The 14,865-nt window shown below is 33.9% G+C and overlaps 1 protein-coding gene across 1 annotated transcript; it reads right to left on the reverse strand.

Annotated features, from left to right (window-relative positions):
- Window positions 1–530: 530 nt before the first annotated feature.
- On the reverse strand, window positions 531–10,821 carry stard14 (START domain containing 14). The gene is made up of 6 exons (XM_087799594.1): window positions 10,531–10,821; window positions 10,313–10,460; window positions 7,313–7,416; window positions 4,106–4,223; window positions 3,983–4,035; window positions 531–1,390 (listed from the first exon to the last, which is right to left on the reverse strand). Exons 1-6 carry the CDS (start codon window positions 10,693–10,695, stop codon window positions 1,202–1,204), a joined length of 777 nt encoding a protein of 258 aa, XP_087655720.1. The 5' UTR covers window positions 10,696–10,821; the 3' UTR covers window positions 531–1,201.
- Window positions 10,822–14,865: the final 4,044 nt, after the last annotated feature.

Here is a 14,865-nt window from a genome sequence, read left to right on the forward strand (position 1 = left end):
TATAACAGTTAATATTTAATTAAAAAAGACAAAATAATTAAATATAATGAATTAATTATTTTAAAAAATGCTTACCATAAATATTTATAACCTTGTTTTATAAATTTAAAATATCATGTTTTATGGATTTAATTAAATGATAAATATCGTTAGAAAAACAATATCTCACTTGATTCTTCTGTTTTTCTCTTAAGACTATCAAAGGCAGAAGGAGCGGACCGTCCACTAGGGGGCAGCATCACATCCTATAACGTCCATCTTCCTCCTCCTCCTCCTCCTCCCACGCGCCTGATCCATCCTGTCGCGTCACCTTCATCTTGACTGATGACGGACACGCGTATAATATTCCAGATGATGTCATGGTTCATTAATTCTCAGATGTTTTTTTGTTTTATTTAACGACATAAAGTCACGACCATCACTTATTGAGTCCAAGTTCAGCCTCGGCACACGGTTGCCATGGAAACACAGTCTTCAGTTTAACTTCAGATATTGAATGATTTTGTTTGAAGAGTCAGGAAATGAACGCGTTGTGTTTGAAGACAAACTTTATTTAAACCTGTAAAGATGTTGATACAAACATGTCAAACTGTCATAAATCATTTCTTTGTACAAACTTGGTCCAGTTGTCAAGATGTTTGTGCGTCAGACGAGAAAAGTGTCGACAACTGTTGTGTAACTGAGGCTTGAACCCCGAGCGACCGGTTCTTCTCGTTCTCCTGCAGATCTTCGTGGTTTGAAAACGAGGCGAGATGTTGAAAAATATGTCGTTTATTTTTGCTGGAAAAAAAACTTTGAAGCAAAAACTGGACATAAGAAGAAAAACTTCATCAGGCGCCGACAAAACCTTCATTAAAGTCTAAAATAAATAAATTACAAAAATGGATTTAAATCTGAATAAATATCTGGACTTTTGTGTGTTTTCAGGTAAACAAACAACAGACGTGTCAAAAACACAAAAACCTTCAACAACAATGTCACCGAAAACTTTGAGCAGAATTAAAAATGTGACTTTAAAACGTTATAAAATCTTCACTGAAACACTGACGAGGTTCTAGTTCAGCATCGAGCGAGTGTGTGTGTTGTGACCACGTGTTCGGACGCTCCCCCCCCCCCTCATGGCACTACTTCATTTAAAGTCTCTTCTTCATCATCATCATCTTCATCATCCTCTTCATCTTCTTCTTCATCTCCTCCTCCTTCACTCCTGCTCGTTCTTGCAGCTCTCGTCCACGTTCTCCAGCGAGTCTCCTCTCTGCACCGACAGATCCGCCGGGTCCATCATGGGCAGCATGTTCTGCTCCGGGTTCAGCCACGGCTTCTGGTCCGGAGAGTTCTGCTGCTTCCACTCCGGGTAGTTCTGACCCGCCTTGTGGACGCATCGCATCACCTGAGCGAGAGAGAGAGAGAGAGAGAGAGAGAGAGAGAGAGAGAGAGTGAGTCCAGGAGGTCACGACACGCCCTTGACATGAGTCAGCAATATAGTATAATAATAATAAGTTATAATAATATTATAATATAGCAATAAAAAATGTATATAACATTATAATATGGAGTTTAATCAGTGCCAGAATCTTTTATTTAACATTTTAAATGTTGAAACTGGTTTTATTTGTCTAATGAAACATTGTTTTGAAGCATTTTTTTTTATTAAAAAAAGAAAAAAGAAAATGTATATATATATAATATTTTAAAAGGTTAAATTTTATTTTTATAACCTTTTGAATATTTTTTTTAATTGTAAAAATAAAAAAACATACACATGATACGTTAAAATAATAATACAAAAATATACTTTTTCTAAATACAAAATCTTTAAATATAGATAAATGTATTTAATGCAAAAAAAGAAAATCTGACGATTTTATATTCAATTTAAAAGATTATGAATTAAAATAAATTCAATTTAGAAAAAAATATTTTAAAATGAATAGAATTAAATCGTCAAACTTTGTAGAAAATAAAGGTTTATTTCTGAAAATATTCGAATCCTTGTTATTAAATTATTTAATAAAGTTAAAACTTTCAATACAGAAAATATTGATTTAAATCTGAATAAAATTATTCAATAAAAACAAATCAATATAGAAATGAATTAATGAAATTATTTTTAAAACATTTTCAACCTTTAGAAATTACTGATTTTAATTATTTAATTAAAACAAATTAAACATTTATTATATAAAATGAATTAAATCTTAATTTTCTTTCAATAAAAATAAAAAGTCAACATTTTAAAGTGAAACATCTGACGCTGAAGTTCTACCAGAACCGGACTCACGGGTCACATGTGAGCAACGATGGAACTCGTGGACTTTAACGTCACGATCCAGTCGAGTCCATCAGAACTTTTCTCCTCCGGTGTTGACAGAACCGGGTCACGACAGCTTCGTCCTCCGGGACGTTTGGCATCAAACAAATGTTCCAGAACTTTCCCCGAGGACTGAGCGTTCTGATCCTAGACTTGAGGTCACGACCTTTGACCCGTCACATCATCGGACGTTTCTAAAGTACGACTTTAAACAAACGACTTCCATCCTCACGACAACATTCATCACTGCAGCAACACGTGGGCATCGATTAGGAATCCTCACCGGTGAGACCCCGGGAAGCTGGGACACTAAAGACGCTGCCCCCGCGACCCGACCCCGGGTCGAGCATGAACTGATGCAGTTCTGGTCGTTTTTTTATAATGTGTTTGACTCTCGAGGTTCACTTTGAGCAGCAGGTTCTGCTTCAGTGAAGTCAACACGTGAATAAAAAATTCAACCATAAACCAGACAAATCCACGATAACGACAGCAAGTGACCGACCAGCGGTTTCACACCCACAACTCCAGCACTAAAGAGTCAACACAACAAGTTAAGTTAGGGATTGAAAGTTGGATTTTCATGAATAATAAACCCTTATTTTGACTTAATAATTATTGTTATTTTAATTAATAACAATAATTATATTATTATAATTATTCTAAATTTAAGGCAAAAAAACAGATCAAAGAAAAACAACATTATTGGGAATTTTTACCCTTTAATTAATATCGCGAGTCAAAATAAACGACTCGATGATCTCGACTCGTAAACATTTATTCGTAGTCGTTTATCTTGTTTATAAAAGTATTTTTATGATGTTTTTTAAGGATGTGTTTTATTTAACAAACTAGTTTAAAAAACTGCTATTTTATTTTCCATGCGTCTTAAAGTTGATATTTTAGTGAGATTTTTTACATTAACAAAGATTTAAAGTAGAAACATTTTCACTTATTTTAACATTAAGTTCATTCGTTTTTTTCACTAATGTCGTCTTGAAGGAACGACCGTCGGATGAAAACAGTCGCGATAAATGATTCGTTTTTCACTCGTTTTCACGAGTTTACAGTTTATTTCAAGAGTAAAGTCGACGAGTCAAGAGTCGCTGATGTCGTTCAGACATTAATAATCGATAGAACTCTAAGTAGATGTTCATGTTGAACTGTAAACATGTCAAGAGTTTAAGATAAGATAAGGAACAGAGATTAGCTAACGTCAACAATAATAGTTAAATTGAGTTCAATTCAAGTGTTTGGTGAAAGAAAAACAAACTCATAGATAATGAAGTTAGTTTGAGTGAAAAGATAATAAAACACTTTTACTTCTGGTTAAAAATAACGTTTTTCTCTTCGTTTGATTTAAGTTCACAAACTCTCGAGTCTCGGCGACTTGAACATCATTCGAGTCGTGAATAAAACAATGGCGAGTATTTGTCGAGTCACACTTGAAGTTTCACGAAGAAACAGAGAAACAGGTTCGACCAGTTCCACTGAGACTTCGTCAGCAACTCTCCCTGCTCTGGTGTTTCTATGGCTGCCATTGTCCTCGCACACAACAGAGCTCACACGCCTTGATACACACACACCTCACACCCCTCACACACACACCCCTCACACACACACCCCTCACACACACACCCCTCACACACACACACACACACACACACACCTCACCTTGGGAGCCAGGACGTGCGACGCCTTGTTGACCAGCCACTTGGGAAGATTTCCTGAACATTGAAGAAGAAGAAGTTAAGTTTCAATGAAGTCCCTCTGAGGGCCGTGACCTTTGACCTTCACCTTTAGGGTCGGCCTGCGACAGGTAGATGAAGGTGCATCTGTTGGGGCCCAGAGGCTTGATGTAGTAGCCCGTGATGATGGAGATGGCTCGGACCAGGCCTTTGGTCGGAGGGAAATCCTGAGGAGATGAAATACAAATGAATAAACCACACGACCACCTTTCCAGGGTGTCCCACCATTGTCCCAGTATTTTTAAAACCAATCATTTAGTTAAATATTTGATCAACTTTTTCACTCATGGATGCAAATGTCCTGCGATGACTTATGGAGACTTTTGTCTTTAGCAAGTTGAGATATTTTTACTTTACTTTTGATTTTACTTGATAATTACAAGTGAACAAAAATATTCTAAAGTAAAATTTGAATCAAAAACATTTAAAAGACACGAACGCAGAAACAAAACAACAGAATCTTTTTTCACAAACATTTCTTTTCGTGTCTCGTTGTGTTTGAAAAGTAAAGTTCTACTTCATTTGGTGCTGCGCCCTCTAACCGCTTCGCTATTGGTTCATCCTCGAGGCCCTTCATCGTCTCTAAACCAATAGCGAAGCGGTTAGAGGGCGCAGCACCCATTCGTAGAACCTGGGATTATGATCATAACTCAGGGTTTTTTTGTCTTTTTTCCATATTTAATTGTAAACAAGAAACAAACGAAAAATCCTTCAAAAACTGCCTGAAACACAGAAGTGACTCCAGGAACATCAGCAACAGACAAACACACACGACTAGTTATTAAGCAACAGACAAACACACACGACTAGTTATTAAGCAACAGACAAACACACACGACTAGTTATTAAGCAACAGACAAACACACACGACTAGTTATTAAGCAACAGACAAACACACACGACTAGTTATTAAGCAACAGACAAACACACACGACTAGTTATTAAGCAACAGACAAACACACACGACTAGTTATTAAGCAACAGACAAACACACACGACTAGTTATTAAGCAACAGACAAACACACACGACTAGTTATTAAGCAACAGACAAACACACACGACTAGTTATTAAGCAACAGACAAACACACACGACTAGTTATAAAGCAACAGACAAACACACACGACTAGTTATTAAGCAACAGACAAATACACACGACTAGTTATTAAGCAACAGACAAACACACACGACTAGTTATTAAGCAACAGACAAACACACACGACTAGTTATAAAGCAACAGACAAACACACACGACTAGTTATTAAGCAACAGACAAACACACACGACTAGTTATTAAGCAACAGACAAACACACACGACTAGTTATTAAGCAACAGACAAACACACACGACTAGTTATTAAGCAACAGACAAACACACACGACTAGTTATTAAGGAACAGACAAACACACACGACTAGTTATTAAGAAACAGACAAATACACACGACTAGTTATTAAGCAACAGACAAACACACACGACTAGTTATTAAGCAACAGACAAATACACACGACTAGTTATTAAGCAACAGACAAACACACACGACTAGTTATTAAGCAACAGACAAACACACACGACTAGTTATTAAGCAACAGACAAACACACACGACTAGTTATTAAGCAACAGACAAACACACACGACTAGTTATTAAGCAACAGACAAACACACACGACTAGTTATTAAGCAACAGACAAATACACACGACTAGTTATTAAGCAACAGACAAACACACACGACTAGTTATTAAGCAACAGACAAACACACACGACTAGTTATTAAGCAACAGACAAACACACACGACTAGTTATTAAGCAACAGACAAATACACACGACTAGTTATTAAGCAACAGACAAATACACACAACTAGTTATTAAGCAACAGACAAACACACACGACTAGTTATTAAGCAACAGACAAATACACACAACTAGTTATTAAGCAACAGACAAACACACATGACTAGTTATTAAGCAACAGACAAACACACACGACTAGTTATTAAGCAACAGACAAACACACACGACTAGTTATTAAGCAACAGACAAATACACACGACTAGTTATTAAGCAACAGACAAATACACACAACTAGTTATTAAGCAACAGACAAACACACACGACTAGTTATTAAGCAACAGACAAATACACACAACTAGTTATTAAGCAACAGACAAACACACATGACTAGTTATTAAGCAACAGACAAACACACACGACTAGTTATTAAGCAACAGACAAATACACACGACTAGTTATTAAGCAACAGACAAACACACACGACTAGTTATTAAGCAACAGACAAACACACACGACAAGTTATTAAGCAACAGACAAATACACACGACTAGTTTTTAAGCAACAGACAAACACACACGACTAGTTATTAAGAAACAGACAAACACACACGACTAGTTATTAAGCAACAGACAAACACACACGACAAGTTATTAAGCAACAGACAAATACACACGACTAGTTTTTAAGCAACAGACAAACACACACGACTAGTTATTAAGCAACAGACAAACACACACGACTAGTTATTAAGCAACAGACAAACACACACGACTAGTTATTAAGCAACAGACAAACACACACGACTAGTTATTAAGCAACAGACAAACACACAGGACAAGTTATTAAGCAACAGACAAATACACACGACTAGATATTAAGCAACAGACAAACACACACGACTAGTTATTAAGCAACAGACAAATACACACGACTAGTTATTAAGCAACAGACAAACACACACGACTAGTTATTAAGCAACAGACAAACACACACGACTAGTTATTAAGCAACAGACAAACACACACGACTAGTTATTAAGCAACAGACAAACACACACGACTAGTTATTAAGCAACAGACAAACACACAGGACAAGTTATTAAGCAACAGACAAATACACACGACTAGATATTAAGCAACAGACAAACACACACGACTAGTTATTAAGCAACAGACAAATACACACGACTAGTTATTAAGCAACAGACAAACACACACGACTAGTTATTAAGCAACAGACAAACACACACGACTAGTTACTGAACGTGGGACAAAGAAAATGTCTTTTATAATATTTGGGGAAAGAAAAGAGTTTTTATTGAAGAAGATCAAGATTGTTTTGTAATTGTAGAAGTTCACTGTGTCGGTTTATAATGAGTAATTATATGATCATTATAATAATAATATAATTATATTAGTGTGTGTGTGTGTGTGTGTGTGTGTGTGTGTGTGTGTGTTTTACCGGGTGCTTGACGGAGAAGTTGATGATGGTATATTCCTCGTCCGTTGCCTGCCATGATCGCAGCGTCACGACGTCTCTGTTCGTGATCGGGTTCGGACACAACCCTGTAGAAACACATCATGCAAAAGCGTTTTATTATTTATTATTAGACGCTACACAGTATTTTTAATTGAGCAGATTCATGTTGACGCATCTTCACATTAAGACCTTATGAATAAATAAACTTTACAAAAAGATAATTGTGTGAATGCTGGGAAGCGTTCACAAAAAGACAAAAAATAGAGATCATGTTTTCTTCTGACCTAATCTTTGATCAATTCAACTTGTTTCCGAAATGCGGGCTATGTTTTATCTTTCTTTAATCTCTTCCACCCTTTCTTCTATTCCTCTTTTTCTACCCCATTCATTTCAATGGGGAAAATCTTTAACTCATGTTTCAACTCCTTCCACTCTGACCTACTTATTCCACTACTACTTCTACTGCTAATTCTACTATTACTTTTAATGTTCTAATACTTCTACTATTACTAGCAATTCCACTTCTTCTACTTTAACTACTAATTCCACTAATACTTCCACCACTACTACTAATACTACTACTACTTATTCCACTTCTTCTACATTAACTACTAATTCCACTAATACTTCCACCACTACTTCTACTACCAATACTACTACTACTTATTCCACTTCTTCTACATTAACTACTAATTCCACTAATACTTCCACCACTACTACTAATACTACTACTACTTATTCCACTTCTTCTACATTAACTACTAATTCGAATAATACTTGCACCACTAATTCTACTACCAATACTACTACTACTAATTCTACTACTACTTATTCCACTTCTTCTACATTAACTACTAATTCCACTAATACTTCCACCACAACTACTAATACTACTAATACTTATTCCACTTCTTCTACATTAACTACTAATTCGAATAATACTTGCACCACTAATTCTACTACCAATACTACTACTACTAATTCTACTACTACTTATTCCACTTCTTCTACATTAACTACTAATTCCACTAATACTTCCACCACTACTACTAATACTACTAATACTTATTCCACTTCTTCTACATTAACTACTAATTCGAATCATACTTGCACCACTACTTCTACTACCAATACTACTACTACTAATTCTACTAATACTTATTCCACTTCTTCTACATTAACTACTAATTCCACTAATACTTCCACTACTACTTCTACTACTACTACTTCTACTTTTACTACTAATTCTACTACTACTTTTACGTTTCTAATACTTCTAATTCCACTTCTTCTACTTTAACTACCAACTACTACTACTTCATCTTCAGCACAGCAGGTTCAACATTCACACTACATTTTCTTCTGGAAATACACTCTTTCTAGTTACACTATTATTATTGTGTCAATATGTGACTTTATACGCAACATTTCAACATCATTACTTAATATAAAAAACATTTATATGACTATAAATGTAATGTTTTATACAAAGTAAGTAAAATTCAGGATAATATTAATAAATGGTTTCAGACCCTGACCTATTGATTTAATAGGACAAGATTTGAAATTATACAATATAATTTTCATCATCTTGTCATGATTTTTGTTGAAGGTTAAGAACATAAATGTGTTTTAAGTCAAAGAAGATTTTTCACTATGGATTCATGTGAAGACGCAGTAAAACAAAGCCAGGTTTGCGTTTCTAAAAAAGTGTTTTTCCTTCACATTTCTCATTAGGTTAGGTTAGGTAGAACTTTATTGATCCCTCAGGAGCCACAGCATAAAAACATTAAAAACCAGGCGTGAGTCGCGTGAAAACAGATCCTCGAAGCCTGTCTGTGAGTCTGACCTTGTTATGATAATAAATAGCTCAGAGACTCTCTCTCTCCCTCGAGGCCGAGTCCCTCGACGCCCCGAGTCCAACAACAACACAAGTTTAAAAATGGAGGATAAAAAACAAAACAAAGGGTTTCATTTGAAGCTCAACGTCATCGTGTGGATTCAACACAACGACATCTCGAGTCTTACTTTAACTTGAGGAGATAATAGATTCATCATCATCGCAGTGAAACTTGAATTAAGAAACTTCACTTTCTTTTAAAGTCAAACTCTAAAGTTTTCCCGTCACCCCCTCATTCTAAATAACACTAGAATAAAAGTAAAAATGGTTTTGTTTACGTCAGAAATAGTTTCAGTAGATGATTTAACTTTTAGTTCAATATTATTTCACTGAGATACGAGATTAACAGTCGTTATCTTGATTAATATTTGTTTTGACTTCCCGCTATGCACCTGTAGAACCCTTTAAGATTGTGAATTAAAACTGTGTGTCGACACTTGTTTACACTTGTTTACACTTGTTTACACTTGTTTACACTTGTTTACAACCTGACGCTTAAATTATTTCACTTCAAACTCCAACTTTTACGAGAGAAACATTGATAAAAACATTTGAAAATGTTGTTAGAAAGTTGTTTTCCTGAGATCTTATCACAACATTGTTTGTCGTGTCACAACATTGCTTTGTTTGTACTTGAAGGCATCATTATTATTACATTATTACAATGCTAATGCTAATGCTAACAAGTCAATACAAACGGGAACTATTCGTTTTTCTTTGTCTTTTAAACAAGTTATTTCCACTAATAAATGTACTCGATTAAAAATAACTATTGAAAAACTCACTAAAATATGTACTTTTTTAACGTTTACTCGCCATTTTGTTGACACATAAATCGTGTAGAACTGAACTATACATTCATTACACACAGATGTGTTCATTTAAAACAACAATTGTGTGGGTTTTTAATGTTTGATCACATTTTTTAAACCAACCTTTTCAATAAACGAAGAGTTTTTATAGTTAACAATGAGCTACAATAGCTTTTTGGATCGAGCGAGACGCCGTCGTTGACAATTGATTCAATCATTTCGTGTTTTTAACGCAATAAACATTATTATTTTGTATTAAAAGAGACTCACATGAATAATATCCCACGTCAGCATTAGTAGAAAGCCTGGCGATGTCAAAACTGTCGCCGGTCGTTGGATCCCATTCCTTTCGGTACCGTCCATCGTGGATGACGTCATACATGGTCGCGGCCGAAACGTCGTTGATCGTCATTTTACACTAAATTAATTAAAAAACAAACGTTAATAAATCTCGACGTTTTTTTCAAAAGTGCTGTTGAAGGACCGACCTTGATCTTGTGGATCTTGGAGGAGTTCTTCTTGTTCTTCACCACTTCCGCCCACACCTGCATCCCGTCCTCGTCGAACTTCTTGGTCCAGTTGTCCACGTTCACGCACTGATGCCTGAAGGTCCGGAAGTCCTCGTCGTCCGGGAGAATGCTCTTGACCGACATGTTGCTGTGGCTTCACCTGCTCAGGTAAGTGCGGTTCCGAGAGTTGGTGTCACAGGTGTGTGTGGTTCGGTTCCGCTGCGAGGCGACGGTTATAAAGGCTCGGGTCGCCGATCCGGTTCAGCAGGATTCGTTTCTGTCGAATTCCTGAGTCCATTCCTGAAACCACGTCTCCCGGTGACGTCACGTCACGGCACTTCCTGTCGACAGGTGAGCCGCGAGCCTGGAGCGAGACTCACGCGCGTGTTTAAACAAACACGGTGTTCACGAAAGTTGTGTTTGTGTCAAAAACACACTTTCGATTGTGTTACTTTGTCACGAACACAACTTTGATGCGAGTGTGTGTCGGTGGGCGTGGTCACGTGTGTGAGTCATAGTGACGTTTCAAAACCTGTGCGTTGATGACGTCACTGACTGAACTTAATCCATCACGTTTTGTGTGTTAGTATCTGTTACAAAGTGTTTATCAAACTTCTGCTTTTTAATTATATAATTATTATATTAATATATAATATAAATATATAATATATAATATTATTATATTATAATTTATAATGATTTTCTTTAGTTTCAGAACATGCTTTACATAAAAACGAAAGATATTAATTAAAAAAACAAAACAATAGTAACAACAATGTGATAAAAGACAATAGAAATTCTAGTTTATTAAATTGTATATTAGATTAATACACAGTAAAATGATTAAAGAAAAGTATAATCGATGAATCTAGATAAGAATAAAGTATAAACAGTAATTTGGTCACTTTGAAAACGTCACAACATTTAACACATCCTCATAAACTTGTCTTTTTGTCGCTAAAGCAGCAAAACGCAAGATTGAAAATATTGTTTCTTGCTCCCCCGACAGTCAGAACAGTGTAACTGCAATGTTGCAAACTCCTTGTTGCTCAGTTGTCAAATACTGCATGTTCTATGTTACCATTTACAAAACTAGTTGTTTTTATCTTCATGGAAACTTCAAAGTTGTTTGATTTCGTAAGAAACGTATTAAATATAAATACATATAAACATAAACAAATAAAGTAGCAGAATATCATAGTTTATTTGTTAAGTGTAGAAGAAAGTCAAGTGTTTGTTGAGGTAACTTTGTTGACATGAGAGGAAGAAGATCAGTTTACAAATGTCTACAAAACCTCTCGGGTCTATTTTTTATTCACCACCAATAAAAAGTGAAGTCGATCCAACAGTTGAAATTAAAAATAAGTTTAATAATAATTCAAAATGTTGTTTCTGAAAAATTGCAACAACATCTCAGATGCACCTTTGACACACGAGGCACTTGTTGTGAAATCTTCACCTACAAAGATGTCAGCGTTGAAGATAAGATGAAGATCAGATTAAACAGAGTGTTTCTCCTGGTTCAAGGTCAAAGTAGCTCAAGTTTGTTCTCAGATCTTCGAAGACCAACGTCAAACAAAAAGAAGATATTTTCTCACAGATGTTGCATCTTCAGTCCGACATGATTGTGGCTCAGAAGTGCGAAACACATTTACAAACTCTGAAAGAAATGTACAATTTGCTTAAAGAGTTTGTAAATGTGTTTAAAGTTTGTTAATTTGATGTAATAGATTGTAACTGGGTCTAAAAAGTTTGTAAATTTGATTCAAGAGTTTGTAAAAGTTTTTCAAGAGTTTGTAAATGTGTCTAAAGTTTGTTAATTTGATTTAATAGATTGTAACTGTGTCTAAAAAGTTTGTAAATGTGTTTCAAGAGTCTGTAAAAGTGTTTCAAGATTTTGTAAATGTCTCTAAAAAGTTTGTAAATTTGATTCGAGTTTGTAAATGTGTCTAAAGTTTGTTAATTTAAGATTGTAACTGTGTCTGAAAAGTTTTTAAATGTGTTTCAAGAGTTTGTAAATGTTTCAAGAGTTTGTAAATGTGTCTAAAAAGTTTGTAAATTTGATTCGAGTTTGTAAATGTGTCTAAAGTTTGTTAATTTGATTTAATAGATTGTAACTGTGTCTAAAAAGTTTGTAAATGTGTTTCAAGAGTCTGTAAAAGTGTTTCAAGAGTTTGTAAATGTCTCTAAAAAGTTTGTAAATTTGATTCGAGTTTGTAAATGTGTCTAAAGTTTGTTAATTTAATAGATTGTAACTGTGTCTGAAAAGTTTTTAAATGTGTTTCAAGAGTTTGTAAATGTGTCTAAAAAGTTTGTAAATTTGATTCGAGTTTGTAAATGTGTCTAAAGTTTGTTAATTTGATTTAATAGATTGTAACTGTGTCTAAAAAGTTTGTAAATGTGTTTCAAGAGTCTGTAAAAGTGTTTCAAGAGTTTGTAAATGTCTCTAAAAAGTTTGTAAATTTGCTTCGATTTGTACATGTGTCTAAAAAGTTTGTAAATTTGATTCGAGTTTGTAAATGTGTCTAAAGTTTGTTAATTTGATTTAATAGATTGTAACTGTGTCTAAAAAGTTTGTAAATGTGTTTCAAGAGTCTGTAAAAGTGTTTCAAGAGTTTGTAAATGTGTCTAAAGTTTGTTAATTTAATAGATTGTAACTGTGTCTGAAAAGTTTTTAAATGTGTTTCAAGAGTTTGTAAATGTTTCAAGAGTTTGTAAATGTGTCTAAAAAGTTTGTAAATTTGATTCGAGTTTGTAAATGTGTCTAAAGTTTGTTAATTTGATTTAATAGATTGTAACTGTGTCTAAAAAGTTTGTAAATGTGTTTCAAGAGTCTGTAAAAGTGTTTCAAGAGTTTGTAAATGTCTCTAAAAAGTTTGTAAATTTGATTTGAGTTTGTAAATGTGTCTAAAGTTTGTTAATTTAATAGATTGTAACTGTGTCTGAAAAGTTTTTAAATGTGTTTCAAGAGTTTGTAAATGTGTCTAAAAAGTTTGTAAATTTGATTCGAGTTTGTAAATGTGTCTAAAGTTTGTTAATTTGATTTAATAGATTGTAACTGTGTCTAAAAAGTTTGTAAATGTGTTTCAAGAGTCTGTAAAAGTGTTTCAAGAGTTTGTAAATGTCTCTAAAAAGTTTGTAAATTTGATTCGAGTTTGTAAATGTGTCTAAAGTTTGTTAATTTAATAGATTGTAACTGTGTCTGAAAAGTTTTTAAATGTGTTTCAAGAGTTTGTAAATGTTTCAAGAGTTTGTAAATGTGTCTAAAAAGTTTGTAAATTTGATTCGAGTTTGTAAATGTGTCTAAAGTTTGTTAATTTGATTTAATAGATTGTAACTGTGTCTAAAAAGTTTGTAAATGTGTTTCAAGAGTCTGTAAAAGTGTTTCAAGAGTTTGTAAATGTCTCTAAAAAGTTTGTAAATTTGATTCGAGTTTGTAAATGTGTCTAAAGTTTGTTAATTTGATTTAATAGATTGTAACTGTGTCTAAAAAGTTTGTAAATGTGTTTCAAGAGTCTGTAAAAGTGTTTCAAGAGTTTGTAAATGTGTCTAAAGTTTGTTAATTTAATAGATTGTAACTGTGTCTGAAAAGTTTTTAAATGTGTTTCAAGAGTTTGTAAATGTTTCAAGAGTTTGTAAATGTGTCTAAAAAGTTTGTAAATTTGATTCGAGTTTGTAAATGTGTCTAAAGTTTGTTAATTTGATTTAATAGATTGTAACTGTGTCTAAAAAGTTTGTAAATGTGTTTCAAGAGTCTGTAAAAGTGTTTCAAGAGTTTGTAAATGTCTCTAAAAAGTTTGTAAATTTGATTCGAGTTTGTAAATGTGTCTAAAGTTTGTTAATTTAATAGATTGTAACTGTGTCTGAAAAGTTTTTAAATGTGTTTCAAGAGTTTGTAAATGTGTCTAAAAAGTTTGTAAATTTGATTCGAGTTTGTAAATGTGTCTAAAGTTTGTTAATTTGATTTAATAGATTGTAACTGTGTCTAAAAAGTTTGTAAATGTGTTTCAAGAGTCTGTAAAAGTGTTTCAAGAGTTTGTAAATGTCTCTAAAAAGTTTGTAAATTTGATTCGAGTTTGTAAATGTGTCTAAAGTTTGTTAATTTGATTTAATAGATTGTAACTGTGTCTAAAAAGTTTGTAAATGTGTTTCAAGAGTCTGTAAAAGTGTTTCAAGAGTTTGTAAATGTCTCTAAAAAGTTTGTAAATTTGATTCGAGTTTGTAAATGTGTCTAAAGTTTGTTAATTTAATAGATTGTAACTGTGTCTGAAAAGTTTTTAAATGTGTTTCAAGAGTTTGTAAATGTGTCTAAAA

Source organism: Callionymus lyra, chromosome 9, assembly GCF_982586985.1.
Source record: "Callionymus lyra chromosome 9, fCalLyr1.hap1.1, whole genome shotgun sequence".
Taxonomy (NCBI): domain Eukaryota; kingdom Metazoa; phylum Chordata; class Actinopteri; order Syngnathiformes; family Callionymidae; genus Callionymus; species Callionymus lyra.